The sequence below is a fragment of the Ophidiomyces ophidiicola genome (genome assembly GCF_022830035.1).
Source record: "Ophidiomyces ophidiicola strain CBS 122913 chromosome Unknown scaffold_5, whole genome shotgun sequence".
Lineage (NCBI taxonomy): Eukaryota > Fungi > Ascomycota > Eurotiomycetes > Onygenales > Onygenaceae > Ophidiomyces > Ophidiomyces ophidiicola.
This window is the reverse complement of record NW_026054645.1, coordinates 185,935-200,410: the sequence shown is the minus strand read 5'-3', so window position 1 is coordinate 200,410 and position 14,476 is coordinate 185,935. Positions and strand designations below refer to the sequence as shown.

Genomic DNA, 14,476 nt, shown 5'->3' with positions numbered 1-14,476 from the left:
ATCGGCGGAAAAAGGTTCCTAGGGGCCCCATCAAGATCCACGCCACTAGGATACCACATGTGGGTCCTTGCCGCAGCGGGGGGTTAATAATGGAAACGGCCGGGGCAGGGAAACACAAGCGTTGAGCCTAGCCGTAATTTATTTACATACGCACTCAAAGCAGCTTGGCTGTCATATTTTTGTCGTACAGTTTGTACACCAAGCCCAAGTGCCCACAACGATGCAAACGGAGCAATCCACGTGCTGGGACCTGCATGTGGGAGCAAACCTTGCCTTGGACAGTACGGAGCATTTGTACAATGTAGGTGTGTGTCCTTACAAAACCAGAAATTATTTGAACCGATACTCTCCGCTTTCTCGGCACTGACGTACTCCGTAACTACGTAACCACACAGACAAGGAAGCGACATGTGACGGCAGGCCGAAAACGTGAGAAGCGGAGAAACTGCATGCAGAACAGGCAAGAGGCGCGAAAAAGAAAGCACCCGCCGCCGCCACTGGAGCACAGACCCGAAAGGTAGTTCGCCAATACCTGCAAACGGGGACAGCCGGCGTCAAGCGCGCTGATTGGCCGGGTATTTCGGCGGCGGGGGCGCTAAACGGGGCGCGAGTACGGCTAGTGTACGGTACGGTACGGCGCTACGGGCGGACGGCGGGGCGCTTGGGCGAGAGTCATGTGGGGGGGGCAGGTTCCGTGGGACAGGGCGGCGGCGCCAAAATCAAAACAAAGGAAGAACTCGATGGCGAGCCACGCCATCGTCAGCAGAAACAAAGAAACCGCACCAGCGAAGGTTCGCGATTTCAAATACCGTTGCCTTGTACGTATCAGGGTGTTGGTGGGCGACACAGCGCCCGTGGAACCTGCTAGCACTCTCTACGAGAGGTCTTTTCCGAGTATCAAAGAACGAGGGGGGGGCTGGGTGAACCAAAACCAAAAATAAAAAAGGACAAAGACTTGCAGACTGGGCGGCAAGGGCGGCAATGGTATTATATACATGGAGACTCGATATATACACTTCCAATTTTACTCTAGATACGATATCTTGCGCATTTCCCCCAGCCGCTGTCTCGCTTGCGAAAGCTTGTTCTCCAATTGTAGAATCTCGACCTAGTACAAGAAAAAGAATATTAGAACAGAAGACACACGGCGTGATAGCCCTCTGCTGTAGAATACACATACCTGCTGCTCCATTTCTCGGACCTTGAACTCATGTCCGCTCAGCTGGGTGTAGTCGATAGCCTCTGTATCATCGCGGTTCTTCTCCGCGATGATACCCTGCACTTGGCGTACCAGCGACCGGCACGCCACCCCAACCGCCTTGCTCGCCGTCTCCAGGCGGTCTTGCGTCTTGCTCATGAACGTCGCCTTGACGCGGCTGGCCGCGACGAGCTGTGCCGTGCTGGCAGCCACGTCGTTGCTCGCAACGATCAGCTGCTCCGGCGAGTTGCGCCCAGATATAACCCCATCCGCTGTCTCGATCAGCGTGTTGGTCGATGTGGCAACGGCCTTCGCGGCTGAAATCAACCCTTCCGTCCATCGGTTGTTTTTCTTGTAGAACGCTGTGCGGGACGAGCTGCCTCGTCCTTCTCTGACGATCTCTTGCTGCGACGCCGTAGCCGCCCTGATAAGCTCGGCGATGGCATTCGTCACCGCAATAGACGCCTCCAAGATTGAATCGTGAATGCGTAGTTCGTATGTCGAGTATCCGTCCCTCGGCTTCTTTTTAAGTTTCGCCAACCGTGCCGCTGCGGCCTCGATGGCATTAGCCGCATTGCTTAGTTCGCGATCGACCAAGTCCCCTAGATCGCCCGCCGCGCTTAACTTCGTGCTCTTGGGAGCAAACGCATCCACCAGTTTAGAAAGCCGCTGCAAGTTCACCGCAATTTCATGGTTGTTGTTAATAACAACGTCCGTCTTCTGGAGTGGTTCTAAATCCTGGAGCCGGAAAGACTGCAGCGCCCGGAAGAAGGCCATGGTAGACTGTGCTGATTGTCGTGCTGCGTTGATGAGCTGGTCGGCCTTCTTCTCGTCCGTTGCAAACCTTGTCAAGCCCTTTGCATTGCTTAGAACATCTGCTATCGAGCCAGAGAAAATGCTGACCGTGCGGATGATTTCGGAATGCGTGCTGCCAGGGCCATCTGCGATAAAGTTATTGAACGCTGTTGAAAACTCGGTCGCACTTGCTGATGCTTTTTCAATCTGTGATAGTACGTATGGAGGCGAGGCGTTTTGATTACCCGCTTGCATAGTAGAGTCGAGTTCATACAGGGCGTCGTCTACTCGCTGAATACCACTCTGCAGTACAGAATCGATGATATCATTGATCTTAGTTACGGAACTGAGTAGGACATCATCGATTTGCGTATCAAGTGCCTTGTCGACATCTCCTTGATTCTAGGCACAAGTAAGCGGGTGGTGCGTGAGTTGAACAATAGGCAAAACTGTACATACCAATTTAAGTTCCTCCAGTTCCAATAGAGCCTGCTCCATTCCAGATTTATAAACTTCTATCTCTTCGTCCTTTTCTTGTAACGCCAGATCATGATCATGATCTCTTTCTCCAGTGCTGTTGCGAGCATCTTCAAGGGCGCGGCTTTTGTTCTTGAAAAAAAAAAAAAAAACGTTAGAATGTCGCAGGATTCGAAGACATCAATCAAGAACTTACCCTTAGAGTTTCCTCGAGGTCCGCCATTTCTCTATTATACTTCGCGAGCATGGCGGAGATTTCAGAACCCTTGGCACGCTCCGCATTCTCCGCCCTCTCAATGGCCAACCTTAACTCCCTCCTTAGCTTTTCAAGATCCTCTTTGTTCCCACCGGAAATCCTATCTCTTTCGTGAAGAGCTCGATCACGCTCTCGTATCATATCGGCAAGCTCTAGGTTTTTGGTCTTCATCTCACGTTCAAGTCGTTCCCGCCTCTCAATTGCCTCCTGCGCGGAAACTGCCTTAAGCTTCAAGGATTTTGTGGTCTGTAGCAAATCTAGATGCTCTTGTCGTAGTTGAGAGTAGAGTTTCGCAAGTGCTTCGTACTTTGTTCGCCAGGTGTTAACCTGTTCCTGAAGTGCTCGGATCTGGTCGTCTTTGGATGTATTCTGGAGGTTGTAGTTCGAATTAAGTTGGTTGAGCTGCTCCTCCAGATCTTTGACACGTTTATCATATTGCTGTAACATGAGTTGGTCTCGCTCGTATTGAGCGCGAGCATTCAAGTTCTCTTGCTCGAGTTCAGCAAGGCGGCCACGTGTCTGTTGCTGATATTGATCACGAAGTAATTGCTCTTGTGCTAAGCGTTGTTGCTCCGCTTGCAACCTTTGCTGTTCTTCAAAGTCACGTTGCGCCTGTAATTGGGCAGCCATCTGTTGTCGCTGCTGATCTTCCCATTGCTGTTGCAGTCGATTTTGTTCGGCTTCATACTCTTCCTGCTGGCGTTTTGCCTCTGTTGACCAAAAATCATTTATAGGTTCAGGGTCAGGAATGCTGTTCTTTGGCGGAGGTGTCGGCTCCTTCTCAACTTCCTTGGCTGGCCGCTTAGGAAGAGCTGGTCTGTCCTCTTCTTCACTAAGCAGATTCGGGGGTTGCTGTGGAAGTTTTGGAACGGTGATGAGGCTTGTTAAATATCGTAAATTCGAACACTCGTAGTAAAATTTAACGAGTCGATAATGCTGGGCATCGTATCGCCCTCGAAGTGGTTCCAATGGTTCTTCATCACCAGTAGCTATTCGGCCGTCAATACCACAGATCTGACTATGACGAATGTTAAGCTTACTGGTATGCATGGCCCTCAACATGCTAGTGATAAACTTGTATATTCCATAGCTTTCTTGGACTAATGCAACTAACGCAGAGATTCTGCACTCATTATTAGCTCCACCACGGAAATGCGAAAATATAAGTTTTTGGAAAGCGTCAATCTGGTCCTGTAGATTCATGAGATCTGTAATCGTTTCATATCTTGAATAACGTTAATATAGAAATGAGTTAAGTTAAACGAAGTGGGCATACCCTTCATTTGGGTCATTGATGGATTTGAGGCTGATATATTCTTCATATTCAAACAATCCTGATCTCTGATATTAGTAACGGGGTCATTAATTTCGACAGACGATCAAGTGGGCGCCAGGTAACCCACCATTGAATTCTGGATGTTGCCGATGAAACCCCAGCTTCGATTCAAGAAAGAATACGTATTCTCTGATCAACGGGCCATAGCCTAAGTCACAAATCAGCAAAATTCTTCCGCTTTCGAAGTCGCCTGTTGAAGACATGGGCCTAGAGATACCTCGGAGTCCCTCGCCTGCCACTCCTCTGGCTAAAGTATCCAGCCACGGGACATGAGCTTGTGCTTCTTTGACCGTTACCGGGTGCCCTTCTTGTAGGACTTTGTGAACCGTTATAAGTGCCTTGAACGTTTGAACCTCATCTGCTAGGACTGGCTGACTAGTCATGACGTATCCCGCCATTAGCTTCGAGTACTTGTACTGAGCCTTCAATGGAAGAGAAGTGATATATTTCACGTCGTAGTTAAGTGTAACTTACACTTTCATGCCTGCCCAGAAAGAGGCAGACGATTTATGGTCCCATGTATATACGATACAGCTCCGTACATGTTTTCCTAGGCCAGTTCAGTCGGATTCAACGATAGAAGACAATCAAATAGGAGCATACTTTTGGGGGCGGTTTCCTCTATGAGATTTTCTCAAGTCAGCGGATAAGAATATCGAATACCTAAGGTGAAGTTTACCTATACTTGTGGCTTTCCGAATGTTGACTGCTAAATCAGCCTCAGTCCTTCACAGTAAATTCACATTAGCTTCAATTCAATAAAGAAAAAAAACTTGATATCTAAATTTCAGTTTTACCTGCTCATATCTACATTGCGTGTAATTGTTGAATTGTACGCCATAGACATGGTGTTGGGCCGCGAACAGCTTTCAAACCCGGGGTCAGAAGGAATCGCGCATATATGTGAGCGTCTAAAAACAAAGGTAGTATCAAATAGATAGAATGATGAGCTGCTTTTGGGTCATTTAGATTGTAGTACAGCAATAATACACTATGAAGTTATGACTACGTAAGTGAGCAGGCAGTGAATTAAACAAGGAGTACTATTCTGCCCTATTTCACCGCTTTAGCGAGTAAACTGGGAAGCCTAACTAGGGGATGCCAAGAAAGCCGGCAATAGTTTGCATTGTTTGTTTATTTCTTGTTGCAGATAGGTACTCTGTACTCCGTACGAAGTACGGAGTACTACGTGGGTGTGAAACTGAAAATCGGAGCGTGGGTTCAATGTGCGTAATCCTGGGATTACTGACATTTATTGTCTATGATTAAATGATACTGCATATATCTGATACGGCAGTGAGTAAACTAAGGAGTGCATCTACCGATGCTACCTACTCAAGCTTTACGGCCTTATTTTCACTTGATTCTATGTTAAAGGGTGCTGTGTTCACATGGCCAGTGGAAGGGTGGTCCTTCGAAGCATCATGTTTATTAGAAGCACCCTGTACAGTTCCCACAGGAAGGAAAGAGGTTTTTAAGCACTCATCGTTTGGTTTAATGTTTTCGCAGAGGGGAGTTTCGCTCACAAATGGGATATTCCTATCAGAACTTGCTGGGGCTTTAATAATAAGTAGTTCTTCGCGTGCTTCGTCATTTTCAGTCTTGATGGACGATGAGTCAGAGTCCCTGTGGCGTGAAAGGTTTGGCTCTGACAGCTTCACGGTTCTCAAATCCGTTCTCTCGACAGTCTCGGGAAATAAGCGTGGCGCCAGTGGTTTTCGTTTAGGCAATGAAACCGTGCTGGTTCGGAATAAAGATCTCTCCGGGGGAGGTAATGGAGTTCCTGGAGGGGGTAGGGGCCTTCCTCGCCCCATAGGATGGTCTAAGTTGACAGGGGTTCTATCAGTACCCTTTTGAAATTGGTCAACACGTCCCAAGACGTTCCATCCCCACTTTTTGGCTGCAGCTGCAGCGACTGATCCTAAAGAGCCCATGGTTTGCCGTGTTTCTAGGGGGTTTGCGCTCGGTGCGAGGGTGTTAGGCCCAGGTTTTGAGCTGGGGCTCTGTTGTGTCGTTTTTCTGTTCTTTGGGTCGGCCAAGTCTGTCTCGCTGTTTTCAGCGATCGAATTTGATGAAGTTTGGCTGACAATTGAGTCGGCGCGTGTGCGACCATCCATAGAAGAACCGGAAGATTTCTGGAAGGAGGGAGATCTTTGAACTGATCTATGATGAAGCGAAGCCCTCGGAGAATGGGAGGTGGGAGAATCGATCATAGTACTGGTTGCAACATTGTCATCGAGCTTTTCGTTGGAAACGGACTCCAGCGAACCATATGTCACGGAGCTGTTGGATTGGGAGGTCATTTTCCTGGAGATAGTTACGGGTTCGGAACGATTAATGTCGGTGACTCCAGCACAGGTGTCCAGTGCCGGTGAGCTCTTGCTCCTCCAATCGAGGGCTGGGGACAGGGGGGAAGAAATTGTGATGACGCCTTCAGTTTGCTCGTCATTACTTAAAACGTCATCGGGCAAGATCTCCGCAGTATGTTCCTCTACCTGTATATCGTCTCCGGTTGTTTGATCATGAGATGGGGCTGAAGTCTCTTGCCATATTCCGCCACGATAACGCTGGAGCGACGTGTCAAGGAACGGTATATCATCCCAGAAAGGCTGCACTAAGGTCTCTCCTACGACTTCCCTTATTCGACTCTCGATAGCTCGAAGGATAACTCCATATGTAATTTGCATGGAGCTAACAATGGGTTCGATATTCATTTCCATTTCAGGCATAGTTTCGAAGGAGAACCAGGCGCGGTTACTTGGCGGAGGCTTAAAGCGAAGTAAGCCATGACCTTTCAGCCTCTTCAATACAACGGCTAACACAAGATCAACCTCTCGGGCTTTGAATCGCGCTCCTAGGTCAATTCGCGCAGTGGCGGCAATTTCTATGCGAAAATTGCCGTTGTAAGTAAGATCCGCCTCGACACAACAGTCGCCATCAACAGTGAGATCTTTAAGTCGTGGGTTTGTGATAAGAGGGATACCCCCACCTGCATTTATTTTTCGAAGTATGATCCTTGTTATAAAATTTGGTTTTTTCACTCGAGATATCTTCTTCGAAATTTTCGTCCAGATATGGCTCTCCAGCTCTGTAGTTTTATACACCGAAAGAAATAGCCTCCCAATCAAGGCATTGAACCACCGAGTATGAAGATTCTCTTCGGAGGAATGTAGTCCTTTAACCAGGTTCACAATGTCTTTAGCATCAAAATGCTGGGCAGTGGGAGGGGAATTCGGGGACTCGGGAAGCTTCTCTAAGTTTTTCAAAATGGCAAAATAGAGGTCTTCTTTTTCGGAGGGGTTTTCTGAAAACAAATAAAAGGGAAGGGTAGCCATTTGCGGATTGGTGGCGTCAGACGGCGATAGCTTTCTCGAAAGGCGTATGGCGTTTCGCTTGATCCACAGCTCGCCTTCCGGGATGGGCTCTCCACCGCTATATATTTCAACATCGTGATGTGATAGAGAAATAACGTAGCGAACTTCCATTTGCTCCGAGTCATCATAGAGCATAAGGTGGCCATGCCTAAGTATGAAATAAATCAGTTTTCCATTCGAAGACGGTATAGAAAGATGCAGTACAGACCTTAGGACGATATAAAAGACATTTCTCCCTTTCTTGTTATTCTTGCCGTTTACCTTTCCATGATCAACCGTTGTAGAGTTTCGCCTATCGAAGATACTGCGATACATGCTCTGATAAACACTCGGACTCTCAGGAGTTATGACTTCCCCAGCGGGAGTGGTCCGTTCAGGAGGTTTGCCGTTGAGTCCTCCTGGAACATACTCACGACACACAGTAAAGTACCCCGCTGCTACATCGGTTTCGTGGATCCGCTGGAACTTCTCAGCGAGGGCATCAGTGGCTGTTTGAAGAGTGGCTTGGCTATCGGTCGGACGTTGAATCCCGTCGAGGGTGTACCAATCCGGTATTTCGCCATTCTCCCGGCGTGGCAGAGTCAACCAGGCGTGGAATATTAGAAGGCCAAATACAACGGGAATGAAGGTAACGCCACCAAGGACATACACCAGCAAGTACCCAGTCAAGGAACCCATCAGGTGCTTCGCTCAGATAGTAGGCCACGTCGCCCCATCGGAAGAAAGCACGAAAGGGTTGTGCTAGATATTATTCAATAAGCAGAATGGCTTTGCTGTAAGGAGGACGGCTGCATTATGCCAACAAGAAGTGATAGACGTCATGCTGAAGCCAGTTTTATGATAACACTCTATCAACTTCACGATCGTTCCAAGCTCAATACGATTATGTAACTAAGTTATTCCCTAACTAATTATAGTTAACTTGAACTTAGTCAACCAACTAGAGAGTTATTACTAATGGCGCTACAGTGGACGACATGGAAGTACCTATGTAACTACGGAGTACTTCATGATTACATGGGCTGGTAAAAGCGGCCGGATACTTCATGCTCTGCGCTTTGGGGGCCAAGAAGGCGCTGAGAGTAAAAAAACGGGAGTTAGCTGTAGCTATAGTCACCATATCTATTATTGGGCGCACTGTAGACTACTCTGTAGTTGCATCACTATATACTCCGTAACCACCAGGCCTAGGCCTGAGCCCAGCAAACGAACGTGGCGCGGAACAACACGTGATAGTTACTGTCCTGATAGGCTCGCCGCGATTTTCGTCATGAGCAGCTCGGAGGCCCGAAGGTGATGATCTTGACTCTTCCACCAGTGACTTGGAGCAGCCTTGGTTGCACTGGAAGCAGCTCGCGATTGGGCTTGTTAGCACTCGCCCTATTAATGAACTAGCCATGATCCAGCGGTTGTCCATTTAGCTTTGAAGCTCAAAGGGACCGTAAGTTACACTACTCTATGTGAGCTGTTCTGTGACACAGTCTGAGTGTTGACTCTCTCGCTTCAGGTATTGATCTGAAGGAAAAGACGGTGTGTCCGCGGCGGCGAGAGAGCCCCAGGCTCACCAATTTCTACACTCTTAATTCCCGGCCGTTCGCTTGCACACCTCCCGCGTTGTCGGCCGGACCTGTGATGTCGCCCTGCCCATAATTTCAGAATGAGCGGGCATTCGTACACCCCGTACATTATTTTTTAGCTTCTAGTCTCTGAATGAGATGTAATGCTATCTCGCTATTCGATGACTAGTAGCACCTCGTCCTCCAGTGGAATTGCCGGCCGGGCACAGGTCCAGCTGGACGAGTCGGCAACCGAATATGCCATCCAGAGCCCTGTGATTGACCTAACTGGTAGCGACTACGAAACATGCGATGCGAATAGAGCTTCGAAGCGGCAAAAAGTTGGCACTACAATAGATTCTCTAGATACGCCGCAAGCCTCAACTACACAGTTATCGCAACCATGCTCGTTTGCATCCCAAGATACCGGCCCATCCACTCCAACGGAAAGGCCTTCGTGGAGCTTTCAAGACGAAGTTTCGGACCCTGAAACTCCCAATGATGACCTTAAAAAATCATGTCTACCATTACCGATGCGACCCTGGGACTACAGACCTCAACCCAACATCGACAACGAAGACAACATAGCAGAGATCATTGCCCTCAATAATCAGCTTGCAAATATTGAAGTTCAAACGACGCCTTTTAACATGAAAGTTCCTGAGGTCGCCCCAATACTTGGTTCCGACAGTAAGTACTTTTTCTTTTGATTGTTGTTCTCCAGGCGGAACTAATGGCTTCCGATATCAGCCCCTCTAGACTTTTATCCTTGGAAAGGTCTGCACCCGGAAGACCAGTTGACGGAGACGACGGCGAAACAAGGTTTCTATGACCGTGTGCCCATGGCACAAAACGAGACCAACACTGCGAGGCCGGCACTCTACGCCAACTTCAAACATCGATCGGGTTTGAAACTACTTTCTTCCATATTTACTACCGCTCTTGACAGGCGACAGTCTCGTTGTAGAGTTACGGATTTTTCAACATTCAAACCTCCTCCTCGGGTTACCTTAACGGATATTAAAAGAGAGGCCTGGTTGCGGGATTTGGCGAACCCTTCTGTCCCACTTCGAAAATTGAGTCGGACAATACCCCACGGAATTAGGGGCAAAATTCTTCTTGATCAATGCGTAAACAAGGGGATTCCGGTTGGGAGAGCTGTTTGGTTAGCCAAGTGTGTTGGTGCGAATGAGATTCGTGCATTTAAAAGAAAAGGAACTTCAGCGGCTATTGCCAATGGCCTTGAGATTAAATGGGTTCGAGATTGGAGCGTTAATGTTCAACAATTTGTGGAGAGTATTGTTGGGGCTTGTGGGACCCCAAACTGGGCGCCAACCATGTCTTATGTGTAAGCCTTGCCCTTGACCCCCTCATGGAATATTTGCTCACGTTGAATACAGCGTGAAACTTGCAGCACGGCTATTTCAAGAACACCTTCTTGACCGAGATTTATGCCAGGAGTGGTTTCTTCAATCACTCAGTGAAGCCTCGATTGCAATTCTTCCTGTATGGCTTTCCATGCTTGGAACATACTGGGCACACATTGTTCAATTTAGAAAAAGGGGCCGTCGCCTAGCAGAAATTTTACTGGAGAAACTGCAAAAGGTATTGTGTACACTCTCTTTTAATTTGAAGTAAAACGGACTAACTTTGTGCCCGAAGCTTTTGGCGCTTGACCACTTTGCGCCGAAACAGCCAATTGTTGAGCGTCTTTCCTTTGTGGTTAAGACTTTTGCTGAAACAAATTCGTCCTGCTTTATATTACCACTTACATGGCGAACCTACAAACATACTCTTATTACTTGTTTTAGTCCCAATATGGAAGCAGATAGCCAAAAGGTTGACTGGATTACCAAGAGGAACGAAACTGTCATCAAAGCTGAATTATGTCGTCGTAGTGATTATATATCACCCTCCCAACAATTTATCAGCTTACTGGATAGTCCTGGTTCCGCTAACGATATTGATACACTCTTTTTAAGCTGCGAGACTTTGAACTTGGGTTATGATATATTATTATCAAAAGTTCTAGGCTGGGCGTCAACCAATTTTCGTTGTGGATCTGCTAGAATCTATGCCACTGTGCGATTGATAAGGAGGTGGAGAAAAGCAGGAGTTGACACTGACAGCCACATTATTACCTTTCTACAGTCAAAAGGCGAGGCCCCAAGTTTTTCTACAGATAACATATACCATATCGTCTGCGAGCTTGTTCGTTCCCATTCTTTTGCCGTTGGCAAATACCTCCAATGGCTTTTGGCCCGTGGGGCCGTTCGAGACTATGTGGTGAGTTTCCTGAGCAAAGACATTCAATAGCTTGCAAAATGTTAAGTTACCTCTTAGTCTTCTATACCAGCAGATGTTTGCGTTCTCACTCATCTGCCACGCCATAGGCTACCAACTCATGTTTGGAATCTTCGAAACGCCATCCTTCTTAAAGCAGGCTTCTCCGTTGATTCCGAATATCGTTTGATTTCGAGCATAAAATTCCATATTCACAGAGAATTAGCTGATATTGTCCCTAAGCCCAGTGGAGACCCTATTGGGGGCTCCCCCCTTGTTGACGGTACTCATATATCCTGGACGATTAAATCGGAAATCGGGCATTGGCTACGTGAGCATGTCATTTCGTGCCGAAAATCTTCCCTCAGGTATAATGGGGTATCCTCTATTATACAGTATCGCCGTTTCTGATAGTTCTCTTTAGGATTCTCCCCGACAATGATACCCCTTCCGCAGTTGAGATTTCGGCCCTTACGATCGCGCAGTTCTTTAAAATTAGAGATGTTATCGAGTCTCTAGGAGACTTGTCACTTCTCGCAGACATATTGAGATATGCTACCAGTTCAGATGAGGTACCTGTACTAATATCCATTGCGGATACGCTCAACTATCATACGGATTCTTTCAAGGCCATCGGTGCATTTGTTGATATTTTTCGGGGCATCTTAACTACATACTCCTGTATCGGAAAATCTGATCATTTGACTCTGGAGCTAATATCATCTCTTCTTGAAATCGGAATAAAGTTGCCAACTGAAACCCCTGCAGTGACAATGCTTCGACGTGACCTCTCCCGCTTTGATAAGAAATTCTTGATGATGGTTTCATCTCCGGTTTCTGAACAGCCTCTAGAACCAGCAAGCTACTCTCGCTCAACCGTTCCTGACGCTATACGTCAGTTGCTTGATTCAGGGCACAGTATTGATGAGTCCAACCTGCGACAGATCTTTGACGTGTTGGTAAAAAGGCTCCAGCAGCCCAGCGAGCTAGACTCTTCTCATAAAACCGCTCGATATCTATCCGAATTACGCAATCTCAACCCCAAGGTTTTTGATGTTTTGATGTTGAAATGGATCATCTCATTGTTGAAGGCTTCGTCGCGCCCTTCTTTTGCCGCTTTCCTCCCACCTCTGATCGGCGTTGGCTGCGTTACATTTCACGCGTTCTTTGCTCTTATCAAAGGGGTTCTGGCCTCTGATGCGGATCAACAATCGTTACGAAATATTACGGAACTTCGCTATGAGTTGGTAGATCTTATCTGCCTAGAAAGTCTTCAGGAAATAGACCTTGTACGTACCCTCCTACACTCTATATACTCCATAATCCTGATTCTCACCATTCATCGGCTCTAGGTATCATATCGCTATAAGATTGCAAGACAAGAATATATCTCCGTCCACGCCCATGATGCTCTCACCCTTATCAATGACACCTTCGCCGAAATTAGCGGAAACCATAACACCCAAGGAGCCAAATATCTCTTCTGCGATTTAATTATTCAGAAAATATGTAAATCTGATCTCGAGAAGGCCAGTCGGCTTCTTGAAGAATTTCCCAATTGCTTGAGCTTTATTCACAAAGCACTCGATATTTTACTAGGGTTTAATTCTCGAGGTAAGACCGTGTCATCTTGATGGGGTTCGGCAATTGTTAATTTCTGCATTGAAGACATTCCCGTTATACAACAAAGTCACGTTGTTATCGATCTCATTGATGAATTTTCTCTGCCTTCTTGCTTAATTAAGCTCCAGCTTCTTCTTGACGCTACTCCCAATGAGGATGTTGCCAGAAACGGCGTTGTAGACTCATTATTCAAGACGGCAGAAATTGATATCCGCAACGGTGAGCGGCGCTGGCTTGAAGTTTTGAAAGTCCTACCTGTTACTGCCGCCCAATTGGTAAGCCCCATCCCTAGTTATTTCATACATCACCCTTCTGACAGCGAAAACAGATTAGGCATCGCGCTGAGCACGAACTTCTCTCTCTTCCTCTCTCCTTTGCCAACTCATCAGATCTTTCGTACGGAGAATCTGCCTTGATTTATCTCCGTATTATCGAAGAATTGTCATATTCAATCCCCGATGAATTTATTTCGTCCTCTATAGGTTCTGACATCGCCGATAAAATGATGTCCCTATTGCAGGGCATCGTGGAATCAGGAATTGTGAAAAACGCTGCTGATTCTTTAATACCCAATAGCCCAGGCTTTGCATGCGATAATCAGATATCAGAGCTCCGGGCCGGCCTCTGGTTCTATATTCTTCTTCGCCTTGTGGCTCTGCACCGGTTATCCTTTCCAGCCCACTCTACCTCACGGACGGAGGTCAACAACCAAACCCGCATTTTAATTCAAATCTGCTATGCGACCCGATTACCTTTATTTACAAATCGTCTTACTAAAGATTTTAGCCCACTGCTTCTCCATTTTACCAAGCAAATTAGCCTTGTACAAAATCTTCCAAGTACATGGGCGAATTTGCGACTTCAAGCGTTCGATGTGTGCTGCGCTCTTGCCGATACCCTTCGCGATGAAGCGCGGTTCGAGTGCGCGCGTTTTTTGCGGGAAAAATGTCCACCTGTCCTTCATCCTCAAAATGACCCCCGCTTGCTCTTCATCTTTGGCCCTATACCAGACCACCAAATTCCCATTGTGACCCATAGCGGCCCTAACCCTTCTACGAACGGCCCATCCACAAACATTCCCCCACACTTGCAAGCCGCACCGTCTCAAGCCTCTAATATGCCAACATTTACAGCCCCTGACGACCCAAATTCCTTCACTGATAAACTTCGTCTCCAACAAAACGGTCGGGTTACTGGCCCATATCAACCCCGACCTTGGGAGATGTTAGGCGAGGCAGCTCCTGTGGTTGGTGTCAATGACACACCCATAAACTTGACATTTTTTGGAACGAGGCAAACGAGACATTCTTAGTGGCGATTTTCAGATCTCTCGGATATTCTTAACCTGGTGTTTTTTTTTTTTTTTTTTTTTTTTTCCTTTTATCCTATAATATCAGCATCAGGGCGTTCAGACTTTCGGGATTTTTTAATCGATTTGTCATAGAATTCCTTTGCGTTCCCTTCTGATACGAATTTCTCTCCAGTTATGATGGCATGAGATGAACGATTATATATATACTACCTCTCCTTAATATGATTTTGCTAAACTCAGCTTGCGTCCTGATAGAAACAGACATT

The 14,476-nt window shown here is 47.0% G+C and overlaps 3 protein-coding genes across 3 annotated transcripts; 1 reads left to right on the top strand and 2 right to left on the bottom strand.

Moving 5' to 3' along the window:
• Nucleotides 1–1,024: 1,024 nt before the first annotated feature.
• SLA2 (sla2 Src-like adaptor 2) lies at nucleotides 1,025–4,867 on the bottom strand (the record flags this gene model as incomplete). The annotated part of the gene is given in 8 exon segments (XM_049251004.1): nucleotides 1,025–1,108; nucleotides 1,181–2,395; nucleotides 2,453–2,602; nucleotides 2,667–3,951; nucleotides 4,003–4,060; nucleotides 4,130–4,484; nucleotides 4,836–4,842; nucleotides 4,860–4,867. 8 exon segments carry the CDS (start codon nucleotides 4,865–4,867, stop codon nucleotides 1,025–1,027), a joined length of 3,162 nt encoding a protein of 1,053 aa, XP_049109854.1.
• Nucleotides 4,868–5,393: 526 nt separating this feature from the next.
• On the bottom strand, nucleotides 5,394–8,114 carry LOZ57_001921 (uncharacterized protein; the record flags this gene model as incomplete). Its single annotated transcript, XM_049251003.1, has 2 exons — nucleotides 5,394–7,584; nucleotides 7,645–8,114. The coding sequence occupies 2 exons, from the start codon at nucleotides 8,112–8,114 to the stop codon at nucleotides 5,394–5,396; spliced, it is 2,661 nt and encodes an 886-aa protein (XP_049109853.1).
• Nucleotides 8,115–9,174: 1,060 nt separating this feature from the next.
• On the top strand, nucleotides 9,175–14,210 carry SRB8 (RNA polymerase II mediator complex subunit; the record flags this gene model as incomplete). Its single annotated transcript, XM_049251002.1, has 9 exons — nucleotides 9,175–9,682; nucleotides 9,743–10,340; nucleotides 10,393–10,597; nucleotides 10,655–11,278; nucleotides 11,336–11,643; nucleotides 11,700–12,564; nucleotides 12,628–12,889; nucleotides 12,944–13,173; nucleotides 13,227–14,210. The coding sequence occupies 9 exons, from the start codon at nucleotides 9,175–9,177 to the stop codon at nucleotides 14,208–14,210; spliced, it is 4,584 nt and encodes a 1,527-aa protein (XP_049109852.1).
• Nucleotides 14,211–14,476: the final 266 nt, after the last annotated feature.